Source organism: Podarcis gaigeae (assembly GCF_964106915.1).
Source record: "Podarcis gaigeae genome assembly, chromosome: 1".
Lineage (NCBI taxonomy): Eukaryota > Metazoa > Chordata > Lepidosauria > Squamata > Lacertidae > Podarcis > Podarcis gaigeae.
The window spans coordinates 123113430-123131708 of NC_139678.1; the positions used below are offsets into that span (position 1 = coordinate 123113430).

Here is an 18279-nt window from a genome sequence, read left to right on the forward strand (position 1 = left end):
CCCTTATTGAAGCTGGAGCCACGAGGAGGCAAGCCAAGCCAATGCCAGAGAAGGGATGCCTGTATATGTCCCACACCTGGGCTGGCTGAAAGCAAGGGTGAGGGCAACGGCACTGCTGCTACCACCCACCAAGGAGAGGCAAGAGGTTCTGGCTGCTGCCTCCTTCACGAACGGGGTGCCACAGTCCCCAGCGTTGCCCTCCTTGTGGGGCCACAACAAGCCTCTTTCTCCCTCCCCTTACTTCGCCTAACTTGTGTGGGAATGTTCAGGGATACAGGAGAGGATATATTGTTTGATTATATCCTTTCCAACTTGTGTTAACAAGTTCTACAATTTAGCAGAGTAACATTCCCCTTTTTAAATTTGCACAGCGGGTGCGTTTGCTCAGGCTCCCTAAAGCCTCTAAAATACATTTTCCTTTTGGTAATTCCCCGCTTAAAGGTAAAGGGACCCCTGACCATTAGGTCCAGTCGTGGCTAACTCTGGGGTTGCGACGCTCATCTTGCTTTACTGGCCGAGGGAGCCGGCATACAGCTTCCAGGTCATGTGGCCAGCATTACTGGCGAACCAGAGCAGCACACAGAAACACCATTTACCCTCCCGCCGGAGCGGTACCTATTTATCTGCTTGCACTTTCATGTGCTTTCAAACTGCTAGGTTGGCAGGAGCAGGGACCAAGCAACGGGAACTCACTCCATCGTGGGGATTCGAACCGCCGACCTTCTGATTGGCAAGTCCTAGGCTATGTGGTTTAACCGACAGTGCCACCCATGTCCCAATTCCTCATTTAGTCCCTCATAAAAAGATAGACACAAGACAGTCTTCTATAAAAGTGTAAAAAGAGTTTACTCACACATTCTGTTCATAGTTATATCCCAGAAGGTTGACTTAAGTTAGAAAAGTAATATACACCTGGAAACTATCCCATAAGGAGACAGATCCTTTGTCCTCTATTGGCTGCAAGCCAAGAAAGCATCTTAGGCTAAGCAGACATTGCTTCTTCGATGAATTGTGGTCAGAGAGAGAGAGATGGCTGACCCGTCCTGTTCTTTTGTTACCTGGGCAGGTGAGTTCACGCCTGACTCTAGTCACATGCAGAGGAAGTCTGCCACAGCCTAGGAGAAACAGGAAGTTTCGATTGGCTGGTCCAAACAGCTCCTTTTATGTCCACTCTAGGGATGTTGTACTTCACTGCTCTTGTGTTTCACATCCCAAAACTTGCTAATGGCTCAGACTGCCACGGCTCAGTCGGTGGTGAGGGCTGGGGCTGGTGTGACCACCCTCAAGGTCTAACCCCCCCCCCCAGCGCACAAATATGCCCCCCGCCCGGCTGCTAAGACCGTAGATCTGCCCTGAATGGCAGCAGCTGTCCAGGGTTTCAGCGTCTCTCAGCCTGACCTGCAGATGTCAAGGACTGAACCTGAGAAAAGGCAGATGCTCTGACTCAGAGCTACACATGTCACTTCCCTTGTACCAATCCTATAGTATCAATTTGCCAGGATAATAATAATAATAATAATAATAATAATAATAATAATAATAATATCTATATCCCGCCCATCTGGCTGGGTTTCCCCAGCCACTCTATGCGGCTTCCAACAAAAGATTAAAAATACATTAAAACATCAGTCATTAAAAACTTCCCTAAACAGGGCTGCCTTCAGATGTCTTCTAAACGTCAGATAGTTGTTTATTTCTTTGACATCTGATGGGAGGGTGTTCCACAGGGCGGGCGCCACTACCGAGAAGGCCCTCTGCCTGGTTCCCTGTAATTTTGCTTCTCGCAGTGAGGGAACCGCCAGAAGGCCCTCAGAGCTGGACCTCAGTGTCCAGGTTGAACAATGGGGGTGGAGACGCTCCTTCAGGTATACTGGACCAAGGCAATTTAGGGCTTTCAAGGTCAGCGCCAACACTTTGAATTGTGCTCGTAAACGTCCTAGGAGCCAATGTAGGTCTTTCAAGACTGGTGTTATATGGTCTCAGCAGCCGCTCCCAGTCACCAGTCTATTTGCCGCATTCTGGATTAGTTGTAGTTTCCAGGTCACCTTCAAAGGTATCCCCACGTAGAGCACATGGCAGTAGTCCAAGCAGGAGATAACTACAGCATGCACCACTCTGGCATTTTGGAATATTATTTTGGAATTTAAACCTCCTTGGTGACCAGCCTTACTGATGTGGAAACGTACCAAAGGTCCAAAGGTGACGATGTCTACAGATCCAAATGTTTCACCTGATTCATGTGACACTGCAATCCACAATGACGCTACGCTGGCATTCCCACAGCTCTGCTGCTTGCTTAATGAGCGTTTTAGTTGCCCATTGATTGTATTTTCTATTTTATTGGTTTTAATTTGCGAATTGCCCGGAGGACATGGTTAATTGGGTGGTATATAAATGCCGAGAACAAGCATATGCTGTGCTATTTTAAAAAAACAAAAAAACCCTTCCAGCAGTGGATCAGGCAGCAAAATGATCTAGTGTTCCTGCATTGTTGTTTGAAACAGGCATCGAACATCCTGGTCAGATCCAGCTGTAGATGCTGTTGCCTCATAACTTCAGAAATGGTTGTGGTTGCTGAGACCAGTTTCATGGCAGCACAGGGAGATTTTAGATGGTCAGGGCCTGTCTGCATGGGGTCTGTGAGGGAGCAGGGATAGAGATCTCACCCATGGGTTGTGTGGAACATTGGTAGGCAAACTAAGGCCTGGGGGCCAGATCTGGCCCAATCGCCTTCTAAATCCAGCCCGCAGACAGTCTAGGAATCAGCATGTTTTTACATGAGTAGAATGTGTCCTTTTATTTAAAATGCACCTTTGAGTTATTTGTGGGGCCTGCCTGGTGTTTTTACATGAGTAGAAGGTGTGCTTTTATTTAAAATGCATCTCTGGGTTGTTTCTGGGGCATAGGAATTCGTTCATCCCCCCCCCCCAAAAAAATATAGTCTGGCCCCCCACAAGATCTGAGGGACAGTGGACCGCCTCCCCTGCTGAAAAAGTTTGCTGACCCCTGGTGTGGAACGTACCCGCGACTCTCACAGCCAAATGTCGATTTGGTTCTCCTTTCTTTCAAAACCTTACGTTCGAAAAATAAAAACAGAGCGCCCATCCCACAAATACTTTACGGAAGAAAATAGAAAAATTGTCAGGAAATACAGTAACGTTGCCAGCCTTGGTGCAGTAAACCGAGGATTTAGAACAGGAACACCTGTAGAATCTTAAAAGGAACTTTCCAGCATCAAACAGAAAGTTCACATGAAACATTTAGCATAGATCTCTCTAATTGACAGAGGAATGGCATAAAAAAAGCACAATTTGCTACAGCGCATTTTAACTAAGCAGGATGTGGCTGCACATACATACAAATTATCCCGGTATTCATACATCTATATAACCACAACCCCTTTTTTTCTCTCCCTCTTACAGATGCAGGTTCTGGATCTGGGGATGGAGGTAGGAATGCTTTTATTAATTCTGTTTTTCCACCACTGGAACCTGCTGACATCACTTGCCACATTGCAGTTAGGCGTGTTGGATAGTTGTTTTGTACCACCCTGTATTGTTCAGATGATCTGATCCTCTGCATTTTTGTCAAACTCCAGCCTAATGATGAAGAGCTGGTTTGTTTTTGGACATATATGGAGGGCTGTATTACACTTGGTTGGAATTTGTATTATTCATGATTCAGCAAGGACTCTATCTCCATCTACTGTTACTAGAGCTCTTGTGGCACAGATGGTTTTATTTATTGTTATTACATTCTCAACGAACCCATAATTGTTCCAGGATTTTTCTCCCGTGACTAACGTAGTCTTCCCAAACCATGAGGTGGAGGGATTTCACAGAAAAAATAAGAAGAAAGGTTATGGCTTTAAATGTGGCTGTGTCAAACACTTTGATTACAGGGTATTGCCATGTTGGTACATTTAAAAATATGCATTGCAAATATACTGACGCATCTTTCTGGGTCTTTTTATAAGTTGTGAGCACAATCTGTCTGAAAGTAAATAAATAAATAAATAAATAAATATCTTTATTGCGGTCCACATACCCACAAAACAGTTTCAAAACAGGATACAGTTAAAACAACCAAACAGCAGGTGAAAGAGACCAAGGTAGTCATTTTGAGCATGATGGTCTTTGTTTCTTGCGACTTCCGAAAGAAACTTTGCCACGGTCAGTGTAATATCATTTGACCTATCCTCCAGAAGGTATTTAATATGAGAGGCTTCAGATTTTCCCAGCAAATTTGCTAGTAAGGGTTTGATCAGTTGATACCTTGCTTGCTCGTACTGCCCACAATGCAGTAGGATATGGTTCGTGCAATCGGTGTCCTGAGAACATCAACAAAGCCTGTTCTGGTAGGAGATGCCTCTCAGTCTACCATTTAGAACTTCCGATGGAAATACATTTAATCTAGCTTTGGTAAATAAACGCTGAAAGGTGGGTATGGACAAATTCCTATGGTATGAGGCTAACTGAAAGTTGTGCCCATTTTGGATTCCAGCTGCAATCGGGCCACAGATTACATTGGATCTGGATCACAGGTCGCTATGTGAGATGTCCCAAAGCCTTTACTTCAGGGATACAAGGGCGGTATTGTAGCCCAGTTGATACAAAAGGGATGGTGACAGTCCAATCGAGGTGGCTTTTCTGGCCATCGTTTTCCGCCATGGAGTGATAAATTCCTCATTGGTTAGATGTACAAGTAATCTCTTCCCCAGGCCAAATACTGAGATCTTAAGCCAGTATTGTCTGAAAGTAAGCATTTCATGGTGCAGCCATGTGCAGCTGTACACGAGCAGGACCGCTGTATATAGGGAGATTTAGGTAAAGGTAAAGGTACCCCTGCCCGTACGGGCCAGTCTTGACAGACTCTGGGGTTGTGCGCCCATCTCACTCAAGAGGCCAGGGGCCAGCGCTGTCCGGAGACACTTCCGGGTCACGTGGCCAGCGTGACATCGCTGCTCTGGCGAGCCAGAGCCGCACACGGAAACGCCGTTTACCTTCCCGCTGGTAAGCAGTCCCTATTTATCTACTTGCACCCGGAGGTGCTTTCGAACTGCTAGGTTGGCAGGCGCTGGGACCGAGCAGCGGGAGCGCACCCCGCCGCAGGGATTCGAACCGACGACCTTTCGATCGGCAAGTCCTAGGCGCTGAGGCTTTAACCCACAGCGCCACCTGCGTCCCCATAGTGAGATTTACTTGTGGTCAAATATTCACAAGTTAAGATGGCTCATCTCCTTCTTTTCAACAGAAATTCATGTCACATTTGCTGGTACATTCATGGTTATGAATCGGACTCCTGTTTAAATTTATGGGACTTAAAGGTGTTCTGCTTTTGCTTGAATGCGCTCAGGCTGTTTGTACTTCTTCTGACAGAGGGGTGGTGAGTAACTTACGGAAGTTGCTCTTGTAGACGGCATGCTCAGAAATGGGGAAGGCATTCTCTTCAGGCTAGAACTGGGTGTTACGTTTGCATTGTACACTTCCTCACTGATGAGTGGGGCCAGGTTATTAACCATTCTTCCATTGCTCCATTCACAAGTTCACCCATGGGCCAGGTTCACTGTCTGCCCTCTCAACGTTCTTATCATTTGGGATAGGCTGAGAAGAATGATGGGCGTGTCCAGCTATACATTGTTTTAGCAGCAAGCCTGCTGTGGACTTTCACTTCCTTCATTCAGGGCATATTGGCCATTTTGGAATCCAGGAAGCTACTTAATTGTAAGCCAAACCTTTGGTCTTTGTAGACCAAACTGCGCCAACTGGTGGTGGCACTCCATGAGTTCAGTGCAGAGAAATTCCCATCCCTTCCTTTGAGATGCCAAGGATTGAATGGGGACCTTGGTTTGCAGCTGAAGGACTGCGCAGATCACTGATTTGAATAACAAAAACAACAACAACAACAAAAACTACTACTACTACTACTACCCCAACCATCTGACTGGGTTGTCCCAGCTGCTCTGGGTGGCTTCCAACATACATAAAAGCATAATAAAACATTAAACATTAAAAACTTCCCAATACAGGGCCGCCTTCAGGTGGTCTTAGGACAAGGGGCTGAAGTAGTAGCTCCCTAGAAGGTGTGCATTTGTAGAAGAACACCAAATGGGATTTGATATGAGGGGTAGGTCTGGCAGTGTTTAATGAGACTACCAAATGTAAGCTTGCCATATTCCCCAAAGTGAAAATCCAGAAAAAGTTGTTGAGCTTGAATATCTCCCCCCCCCAAACCCCCCCCCCAAAGTTTTGTCACTTTTTAGGGATTTTTAAAGCTTTTCTTTATTGCTCTACTTGCCATATGTCAGGGTTTCCCCGGACATTTTGTCAATTCAGCAAAAATCCACCCAGATGCCGTTTTGACAGCCTTATTCCCGGATGCGTCCAGGATAACCCGGATGTATGGCAGCCCTAAAATGAGAAAGCAAGTTGACTGATGAATGTGGGCCGCTGATCTCTCCACTGTTGACCCCAGCCTTGTCTAAAAACTGTAGGCAGAATGGGATTTTTCAAAGTGATTGGACCTTCTTGTTCCAATGCGATAGATTTAGCTTGACTCATGTTGGTTGGGTTAACCTTCCCATACATGAGCCATCTTGGCTACAGTATATTATGTTCCTTTCCTTGGGCATGTTGTGCTTGCTCCTGAACTCCCTTAGTGTATCCCACTCGTACTTGGATGACAGAGGCATTAATTTTTGGTGTTTCCAACAGAAGCTCCTCTTAACACAGTGCGTTGATAAGCAAAAGTGACATTCACCATTATTGATGTTCTTCTGTAATAGCACCACATTCATTTTGTCCACATTGCCCATACTCTTGGATTTCAGACTTAATACCACAGTACCTTAAAAGAATTGTATTCCTGGTATTTATGATTGGTTATAGATGCTTCAATGTATTTGTATCTTTGTGAGTTTTTCCAGAATGATTTCCAGAATGATTGTTCCAACATTTCCAAAGGAAATGGATGACTTTGCGCTTGTCTCCATTTTGGTGGTGACTCAAAGCCTCATTATCCAAATAGCCTCATTCATCCAAACTGCCTGGCAGACATCAAAAAAAGTCTGTCAGATAAATGGGGCAGTTATTAACATAGAGTTACTCTGACATAAGACACACAAGAGACAAATAATGTTATTTTATGTAACTGGCAGATCCACATTACTGAGTTATGGATCAGAGAGGGTGCAGGAAATTTTGCTTTTATGCATTCGCTGTGCCTGAATGCAACTTGTTTAGCATCTTCTTATTTTTCGGGTGACTTTCTAAAACACGGATGCATCCTGAAGCAAAGCAACAATATTATATAAGGACCAGGGGACCCTGGAAGATGGAGAAGAACATCGGCCTGTGTCTGTTCCCTTGCATTGGGCTGTCCTGCTGCAGCCCAGGTAGCTCAGAAGGGCTCACCGTTGGTAGGAAGTCATTTGGTTGGGCGTGTCATGGCAAGGGTTCCTCTATTCCCATTGCAGTTTCCCTCCACCTCTTGCTTTCTGACACTAGCTGGGATTCTTTTCCTCTGTCTTCCAAGGTAGTGTCCTCCTCACAAGTTTGAGGTTTCCCTTTTCCTCTTACGGCTTTTCCTTTGTACTTGGCTTTCCTTCAGATCTGGATGTAAATGGAGACTTGGATGGATCAATGACCCTTTGTTCAGTCATTGGCCTGAGTGCCAATTTAGGAATAATAATAATAATAATAATAATAATAATAATAATAATAATAATTTATTACTTATACCCACCCATCTGGCCGGGCTTCCCCAGCCACTCTGGGTGTCTTCCAACAAGATATTAAAAACACAATAAAGCATCAAGCATTAAAAACCTTCCCTAAACAGGGTTGCCTTCAGATGTCATCCTCCACCAGGGCCAGGGCTTTTTCAGTGATGGCTCCAACGTGGTGGAATGCTCTGTCCCATGAGACTACGGCCCTGCAGGACTTGATCTCCTTCCGCAGGTCCTGAAAAACAGCTATTCCACCATAGCTGTCAACATTTCCCATTTTTAAGGGAAATTCCTTTATTGCAAATAGGATTCCTCTCATGAAAAGGGAAAAGTTGACAGCTATGTATTCCTCCTGGCCTTCAATTTGACTTAGCCTGGTCCTCTATTCCCTTTCCCCTTTCCTCTTCTATGAAGAAACCGTTTCTGGGACCCCACATTTAAATTCTTATTCACTCACCTCCTTGCTGGCCCTAGCAGGACCAACTTGGCCAGTTAGCTTTGGTGATCATTCAATGTCCATTGCCTAGGGTTTTTTATTCCAAAAATGACCCCTGAATTTTATCGATATTGATGCTGCATTTTATGTTGTATTCTACGCTGTTTTGAAGTCGCATTCTAATCAATGTTTTTTATTTGCTGTTAGCTGCCCTGAGCCCGGTTTTTAAACCAGGAAGGGTGGGGTATAAATAAAAAATAAATTATTATTTTATTTATTTATCTAAAAGTAAGATAGTTGTTTATTTCCTTCACATCTTGTGGGAGGGCGTTCCACAGGGCGGTGCCACTACCGAGAAGGCCCTCTGCCTGGTTCCCTGTAACCTCACTTCTCGCAGTGAGGGAAGCGCCAAAAGTCCCTCAGAGCTGGACCTCAGTGTCCGGGCAGAACGATGGGGGAGATGCTTCTTCAAGTATACTGGGCTGAGGCCATTTAGGAAGTGGGTGGGTGGAGTAGAACCCATCCAACAGCCAGCAGACGAGTATCCAATCTACTGCCTGAGCTTGCCAACAGAAGGGCAGGGCAGGCTGGGAGAACATAGACCTGCCTCTTTAATCTGCATAGCCCCGCCTTATATTGTTGCAACACTGAAGATAGACCAAGGAATGCTTTGCCGTGGGCAGCGGGAGGGAGAAGCGAAACTATTTATATTGGCTCATCACAGAATATTTATTTTTAGGCAATGGCTAAAATGCATGCAGTAAGATACCAAGGGGGGAGGATGGATAAAGTATCAATTTTGTTCTTTAAAAATAAACCAGGAAGAAAGTTGGCCACTCTCCCTAGATAATGAATGCCGGCCTGAAAGAGCACAGCAACTAAAAGCATGATTTCCAAACAATTTCAGATGAAAAGCACAGGCTGACAAAAGACAAGTAGAACAGGACCTCAGGGAATGCCTAGGCAGCTTTTGTGGAAAGTAGATCTGTGCAGGAGGCAGGATCAAGTCATTGCATCCCTTTTAAAGGTCTACAAAGCTGCCCGGCTTGTATATAAAACCCATGATTGAATAGACATCTAGTGCAGCTTCCAGGTGCAGAAGCACATTAATGTGCCAAAAAGAGGGGGTGGGCCAGGGGAAAAACAAACCTTGTTATTTAAACCTTCTCACAGCTTCCTCCTTTAGCAGGTATAAAGCCATGTAATAAAAACCATAATTTTATATGTCATTAAAGCAAGCGTTGGAAGAAGAAAAATTGATAAATGCTGAAGGAAGTGGGATGTTTTCAGAGGAGTGCACCGCTGGAATTATTATCAAGACAGGGCACTAATAAATTAAAGTCTGCAATATATTAAAAAACCCACTAGATTGATGTCTGAAAATGTTGTCATGGTGCACATTTTTGAGTGGCTAAAAGAAGCCTCTCCAGTTGTTACACAAACAATGAGAGGGCTGGGAACGAAGTGCTTACTTTTTCATTCTGCTTATAGGGCGACGGAGGGAGGGGATATCAAATAGAAGGGGTAAAACTGAGTTACACGTGTCCCCAATTTGTGGTGATGTCAGGGACCATGCTGAGGGGGGGCTGCACTGAGGAGGAATGGTGGGAGCCTCCCCCTCCCCCTGCTCCTGATCAGGAGCAGTGGGACAGTATAGATTTGGAACACTGGTTCGCAGAGGGACATAGCTCAGAAGACAAAAGTTGGGAAGAACTGGGGAGTGAACAGCTAGGAGAAGATGAACTGGGAGAGAGAAAGCCTCCATCCACCCAGCCCAAGGTCATGATGAGCAGATATGGTGGCAGCACAGAAAGCAAAGCGGTTGCGAAATCAGGTTGCAAAACGTGACTCGGATGACTCAAGGGGGAAGTGGGTGTGAACCTTAACTGGGAGCACCTTTACTCTGAGAATGAACTCTTCGTCCTTTCGCTGTGATTATGAAAATCTCTTTAAATGGTAAGAGACTATTTGCTTTGTTCTGCATATCCACAGCCGAAGGGAGGGAGGAAGCTGCTCCCCCAAAGCCTGACAGGTGGAGTGCTAATTTTCTTTGGGGATGGATTAGGACCAGGGTTCAAATCCCCATTTATCAATGAGGATCTCTAGTGACCTTGGACATGCCATGAAGATCATTGGTGGTAGCCTTGGGCATTGTTTCTCAGAGCACCTCATTCACAGAACCATAGACACAAGAGGATGGAGATTTCATACCCTCCAGCATTTCTCTGATGAAAATAGGGATGTCCTATTCAATTATTATTATTATTATTATTATTATTATTATTATTATTATTATTATTATTATTATCCCATCCATCTGACTGGGTTGCCAAAGCCACTCTGGGTGGCTTTCAACATATATAGAATCATCAGAAAGCATTAGAAAATATTTTAAACCTCCCCTGTACAGATGCCTTCTAAAGGTTATATAGTAACTTATCTCCTTGTCCCGGGGATCACATAACTCCATACCCTCCAACATTACTTCAATGGAAATAGGGACGTTCTAATGAAACTTGGGGCATTCTGGGATCAAATCAGAAACCAGAACGGCTTCTGTAAATCCGGAACAGTCTCTGGAAAATAGTGAAACTTGGAGGGTCTGAGATTTGCATATGTTAATTTATATGAATAGATGCACATTTAGAAAAACACACTATAATTTGAACAGAAGTGCAGTACATCTTCCCATAATGGGGAAGATTGTCACCTTTGCCTCTGCTTTCTGGGTACTGTTGAGTGTGTCGGAAACTGGCCCCCTTGGGAAAGGCTGGCTCCTCTTCCCAGGCTTGTGGGGGCCTGTTGCCGGTGATCTACCCTGGCTGGCATCCTGGCAGACCAGGGAGATCTAGAATAGGCGACGCCTCCCTGGTGAAAGGTGCAAACCCCCTTCCCCCTTGCATAATAGCAGGAGAAAGAGAACAGTCAGAAAGTAGTCTATTTCATTTCTACTTTATTCCTGCCTGTACACTGTACAAAAGCATGTCTTCTCACTCAGAATCCTCCAAGCAACTGCCTCACACTTCCTGGACACAAACAACAGGAAGGTCTCATGTTACACAGAGAACATAACCCTGAGAATCGCCTGGAACATCCTGTCCCACGCTTAGACCCATCATGTGATGTAAACATCGAGCTGGTTCGCAGCTGCGTAGTACTCATATCATAACAGAGTGTACCTCTCTCAGCAGACTCTCTGGCCTCTCATTTTAGGATATTTTATCAAACTTAGGGTTGCCATATGTCCGGAATTTCCTGGCCATAGCTGGGATTCAGCTATCTGTAACAGCGCCTGGGTGGAAATTGCTTAAATGTCAGGTGTATGGCAACCCAACTCCAAAGTGTTGAATATTCACTTCTTGAAATATGGCAACCCTATGTCAACTTTGAACCAGACTTAAATCAGATAGGCCTCATGAACACCCTGTTTAATCTCATGTAAGCCACACTGAATATTGTGAAAAAAGGTTTTAATGTGATATGTGTGTGTGTGTGTGTGTGTATATATATATATATATATATGCATGCAACAGCAGAGCAACTAACTCTAGGAGAAACAAAAACATTCATTCCAAGTTTTCATTATAAAGAACAATTAGTGAAGGAATTCAAAACTGTCCTGGCTGCTGCTTGTGTCCCTCCTCACATTAAAATAATACATTAATATGGCATAATCATGTAATACATTGCTACTTTCTGCCCATTGATACATTTCATTGTCTCCTTTCGACGTTCCCACTTTTCATATACTTGCCGCTGGTCCCTGATAAATGGAGAGCGATATTTTTTTAATTATATGTAGCAAGCCTTCAAAATGTGTGCAGGGAGTTTAAGCCAGGATATAGCTGATCTTTTTTAGTGTGTGGCAGCTTATGACAGGCAGGAAGGTTTTTAAATGGAGCTAGGCTGAGATTGCTCAGAAAATACTTTTCTGAGACGTCCTCTGAGAATTTTAGTCTTGAGGCTCTGTTCTCCCAAACTGCAGGCAAATATCCTCATGGAGAGATTTATTTTCCCCACCTCTACCAGAAAGAAAAAAAGAAAAAAAATCACTTCTCTGCCCAAGAATAAGGGAGAGAATTTTGGGTTCAGCTTTGAATATGGCCTTAATATTGTTTCATATTAATTTTACCATGGTTGGAGGAAGCAATTTGCCTTACCCCTCCTCCTCCATTTCTCCTCTCTAACCCCACTGCTGCCTTCATCCACCAATATGAACTTGGAGTGAAGTTTCGTTTGATAGTTAGAGAGCTAAGCTTTCTTAGAATAGAGTTTTCCGAGGGCTGCTCATTTTCACACTGCCGAAGAGTTCTGCCTTGCCCCTATTTTGCCACCTACAAGTAGGGTCAATAGTTTGGAGAAGCTGTTTTCGTTCCACACTTAAAAACAGAGATGGGGAGTTTTTGCATATGATTTGGTTGTGCTTGTGTGTGTTTAAAGAGAGAGTTAATTTGAGGACGGTAACACAGTGCGCCATGAAAAGAAAGTAGGATGGGGGAACCTTGCAGTCTATTAAACCAGAGGTTTTGCCTATTTTTCTATGAACACACCCTTATACTGTAAGTAGCAGCATGATTAATCCTGCCTCGATGTTCTGTATTTGGATGCTGTGGCAGTAATGCATTGCTCTGATTCACATTTGTTCCACATTTTTTTTCCCTCTCTCTCTCTCCCTCCTTAAAAAAAAAAAGAAAAGCAAGGGGAAAACTGCTACATTGACCCAAATACATTTGTACCTGTCTTGATGCTATTTCAGTGTGAATAACTGTTAAATTCAGGAAGGCTGTTTTCTTCCCCACTTCTGCTTTTCTGAAAAACAAAGAACCCAAAAAACCTTTGCTTTATTGCATGCTTGATTGATAGGCAGGGCTAGAGAGAGCACAATGAACATTGCTGTAAACACCTCCTGAGCAATAGCACTTGAGCCAAAATACTCAATAAGAGCCCAAGTGTGCATTGATTTGAATGGAGCTGTGTATAAATGTGTTACTAAAGCACAATAGTTTCACAATGGACGGGAAAATAATGAGAAAGGGGCAATGCAACCGGAAAACGCAATTTGATTCAGGCTCCTTTTCTTCCCCTCCCCTCAATCTTAGAATGACTACCTATTGTAGATAATATGGTGGTGCGTCATGGGGCTTCGGAAAGGTTGACTAGTTGGAGCACTTTTTAAAAAACAACAACCAAAGTTCATTACCTGAATTCTCCCCCTGCACCCTTCTTTTTGTTGCACTTTGTCCTGTACAGTGGTACCTTGGGTTACATACGCTTCAGGTTACATATGCTTCAGGTTACACACTCCGCTAACCCAGAAATAGTGCTTCAGGTTAAAAACTTTGCTTCAGGATAAGAACAGAAATCGGGCTCCAGCGGCATGGCGGCAGCAGGAGGCCCCATTAGCTAAAGTGGTGCTTCAGGTTAAGAACAGTTTCCGGTTAAGAACAGACCTCCGGTCGGCCAATTGGTGCTAAAGAAAGACAGAACACTTTTTATGTATGCAACAACCGCAGCAAGAATACTCATCGCAAAGTATTGGAAGACACAAGATTTGCCCACTCTGGAAGAATGGCAGATGCAAGTGATAGACTATATGGAATTGGCAGAAATGACCGGTAGAATCTGAGACCTGGGAGAAGAGTCGGTGGAAGAGGACTGGAAGAAGTTTAAAGAATATCTCCAAAAACATTGTAAAATGTTTGAATGTTAAAATGATGTTGGATATAAAGATAATATGGCATCAGTGACATAGCTAAAAGGAATATGCAAAAATGTTTTAAAAGAAAAGGGTGTAAAGGCTAGAGTAATATTATGTCAAAATTAAACAAAATGATATAAGGGATTAAGTTATAAAGAACATGTAAAAATGGATTTAAAAGGAAAGGAAAAATCGAAGACATAATAGGTTGAAATGTATAATATTGAATAAGATTTGAAAGAGGGTAAGGAATTGCTGAATTTGATCGTGTAAAGGGGAACACAGAAAAGGGAGATGTGAGGAAGTCAGGAAAGAGGGTTATAAAGATAATAATCAAAAAACTAGATCTTCTTTATTTTCTGTTTTTTCTTATTTTCCTTTTCTTATGTTTTTTTATTGTGCTTTTTAGTTTTGCTGGACTGTGTTGTTTTTTATTGTCTTTCTCTTCTGCTTTGTTTGACTGTGATACTTGTTTTATTATATAAAATCTTAATAAATATCTTAAAAAAAAAAAAGAACAGACCTCCGGAACAAATTAAGTACTTAACCCGAGGTACCACTGTACTGGATTTCCAGAAGGGTGTATTAATAAGCCAACCATGCTTAAAACTTTAATAGGGCATTCAAGATCCAGTCGATAGAATAGCTGAGGCAGCATTTGCTATCTGGGAAGTGATGGAGTAGGAGCTGTATGCCGGTGCATTTTGTCTTCATGTGCATACATTCTCGCAGTGCTATTTTTCTAGAAATGCTGCTATGTATTCAGTGGTCTGTGCCCACCTGAGCTTGAGTCTGGACTGAGGATTCTGAGCCCCTGTGTTCTGATTCGATACATGATGTCCAGTCACGTAGCGTTACTAGGCTGTGGGCTGCTGGTATTGGCTCTTTGCAGCTTGGGGGGTTTAGACAGCCAATCACGTTGAGAGTGGGAGTGGCCCAGGCCTTCAGAAATGTATATAAGCAGTTGCTTTGCCCTTGTTCAGTTCTGTCGGTGCAATAAAGTCTCTTGCTGTTACCGCGGTGTCTCGCCTCGTAGAGACCCATGTACACTTCAGACGCCTCCCTCGCTCTCTTATAACGGCAATGGCGCCCACCTGAGAGGTGCCAGAACTGAGTTCCAGTGAGTTAATGACTTATGGCTCATTATTTGTTTGGACAGAAACGAACCACAAGCCTGGGTTTGGATGACACAACAAGCCAGATAATAATAATAATAATAATAATAATAATAATAATAATAATAATAATATCTTTTTATTATTTATACCCAGCACATCTGGCAGGGTTTCCCCAGCTGCTCTTGTCATCTTTAGTATGGCAGGGATGCCATAGGGACCCTTGAAGGAGCATGAACTAGCACACTGTTCGTTACTATTAAACCATGGTTTGTTTTAAACTATGTTTTAACGTAACATGTCTACTGGACCACAGCCAGCAAGCCTATGTATGACTTTGTGTATGGGACCCTGTGAAATCTGCATAAATAGAGGTTTGCTCCCTTTTAAATGCAGGCCCAGTGTGCAGCTCAGCACCCCTCCCTCCCCCCCCCCCCCCGGAATTCAGTCTTTGCAAATTTTCATGTGAACTTCTGGACACTGGAATATGCAGATCTTTCTTATCTTACTAATGTAGAATCATGGGATCATAGAATTTTAGTGTTGGAAGAGATCCACTAGCTTTTACACTTTCCAAAGTTTGTGACACAGTTCTTTCCTCAAATACTGTACCAAAATACATTTGGAAAATGCATATTTTGAGAAAGAAATGCATTTTTTGCATATATAGTCTGATAGAAAAGGTGTTTTGAAATGTGAGTTACGAGAGAAAATGTTTTAAAATATTTTATGCGTTTGAATGCAATGCTTTGTGAGGATTTTGACTCGATGACCCTTATAATCCCTTCCAACTCTACAGTTCTGCGATTTTATGAGTCTATGAATCCGCTTTTGCTCTCCTTAGGACTTCATATCTAGGATGTTATATGCCAAAATCAATAGCTTTTCTGTGCCCTTTCCTTAAACTATTTTCTGATGTTATAGGATTCTTCCCCCACTGAGCCCCATCTGGAACTCCCTGGAGTTATCGAAGTACCAATAAGTTGAGGCTAGTTGAAAAAGTATTTTAAAAAGGTTCACATGTTCCTTCAAATTCAGCTTATATTGCCTATGCTGGGTTTCCACAAAATGGAAAAGGTTGCTTTGGCAAATATATAGGTATGATTGCCCTTTCCTTTGAAAATTAAAACCAAAATGAGTTTTTGGACTTTTGACTTCAGAGCATCTCTTCTCTGTTCTTGAGTGGCAAACTGTACCACATACATTCTGTAGCTAAGACATTGACAATTAGCTGGGATGAATCAGTTCTAAGAGTGGAGAGAGAAGAGGGGGGAAAAGGCTTTGTGGAGAAGCTGAAATTTGTGTTGTAGGTATGGAGACTGACAGCAGATTAATTTTGGAAGGGAGGATGGATAAATTAATTATCCACCACACCCCTCTTCTAACCCAGTGGTTTAATCCACTACTTACCCACCGACTACACCACATAAACAATGAGTGCCCAACAAGCTGCAAGTAAAATATTAAAAGGTAAAGGGAGCCCTGACCATTAGGTCCAGTCGTGACCGACTCTGGGGTTGAGGCACTCATCTCGCTTTATTGGCCGAGGGAACCGGCGTACAGCTTCCGGGTCATGTGGCCAGCATGACTAAGCCACTTCTAGCGAACCAGAGCAGCGCACAGAAATGCCGTTTACCTTCCTGCTGGAGCCGTAGCTATTTATCTGCTTGCACTTTGACGTGCTTTTAGGTTGGCAGGAGCTCACCTCGTCACAGGGATTCGAACCGCCGACCTTCTGATTGGCAAGTCCTAGGCTCTGTGGTTTAACCCACAGCACTACCCGCGTCCCACAGTAAAATATTTGGCTATAACAATAACACTCTAGACCAGGGGTAGTCAACCTTTTTATACCTACCGCCCACGAATACATCTTTCTTGATGGTAAAATTTCCTTACCGCCCACCAGTGCTCAATGGAAGGAGGATTCAACTTGGGCCATAGAACCCCCTACCGCCCACCTAGAATCCTGAAATGCCCACTAGTGAGTGGTAGGGATCAGGTTGACAACCCTTGCTCAGACAAAGGGATTAGCTCTTAGGTGGTGGAATGGAGAAAAAGCAGAGGTAGGAAAGTATGAAATATTTGGTGATAGGTCATATCAACAAGGGAACAAGAGTTCCTACCCAAACAGCTGCTTTTCATTTGAACCTAGGTTTATATGTTTACATACATTTTTGTCAACATTGGTTGGAGAACTGCATTGCAAAGTTTACATAAGGATTTGGGTGTTTTAGTTCTCATATTGTTTTGACGCATGAGGAATTTGGTAAATTCAGCTTTAAATGCAAACTGAATCAAATTTCTTCCTCACTCATAGTCCTAACCCAGAGATACTTTCAAAAACATATCAGACAACTACCCCATGTCTCTGATCTTAATTTCTGGTATCAGCAGACCATTTAAAAAAAAAAAAGTCATAATGAAAATTCAACAGCATTTCTCTGAAACTTTGTCCTAATGCACACATTTTTGTATGCAATTTTCCCTAAAGTGAAGCATTTTTTATATGTTGCTTTCACTCATCTGTGTGTTTTAAAGCACACTTCCCCCCTGCTGTGTGCAATTTTGTACACATTACTTGGTTGAAAAACTGCGCTGCAAAAATCCGAGAAGTGCCAGTTTCAAAGGACGAAGGGGCTTTGGTCCGTATACGGTTTCAGTAAGTGTGAATGCGGGAGGTTCGGCTTTAAATGTGGATGGAATTGAATTTCTGCTCCACTGTGCTGCTATCCTAACTGGGTATGCTGTGAGTGTGTGACTACTGTAACCACATGAGCGTGGCTAACTGGTTGGGGCTTTCTGCTTTCCTAAAATCTTGCTCCCGCTGCAGCCTGAAAATGTTGAGATCGCCCTTAGAAGCAGGAGTTCCATGTCGCACCATAGCGATCTAGAGCAAAACAACAGAGTGCTTTTCTATACTAAAAGAAAACTTAATCATAATAGGAGCAGGCACAGCTCGTTTATCTTGGAGGCCATGACAGATCACTATCTAGTGTTGGAATCCATTTACGCGAATGGCAGAAAAGTGTGGCTTATGTGCTGCTGCTTGTCTGGATCAGCTGTTTCTCCCCCCCCCAAAAAAAATTAAGCTGCCCAGAATCAACCGTCCCTAACTCCCCCCCCCCTTTCCAGTCTGTTTAGCCTCATTTAGCCACTCAGATCAGCCAAAAATTAAGCAATGCCACTTGTAATCTGATCAAAGGTAAAGGAGAGTCAGAGTGAAAATCCGTCTCTTTTGCAATCTTCATGAGAGCTGGGGACTTCAACGGCTTGGTATGGTGTGCAGCTAATTGCACATAGGGCT

General features: G+C 43.4%; 1 protein-coding gene across 1 annotated transcript in view; it reads left to right on the forward strand.

Annotated features, from left to right (window-relative positions):
• TMEFF2 (transmembrane protein with EGF like and two follistatin like domains 2) overlaps nt 1-18279 on the forward strand; it is a 236368-nt gene that overhangs the window by 31287 nt on the left and 186802 nt on the right. The window contains exon 4 of the mRNA XM_083712929.1: nt 3423-3449. Coding sequence (XP_083569055.1) covers nt 3423-3449 — 27 coding nt within the window. The remainder of the gene's footprint in view (nt 1-3422; nt 3450-18279) is intronic.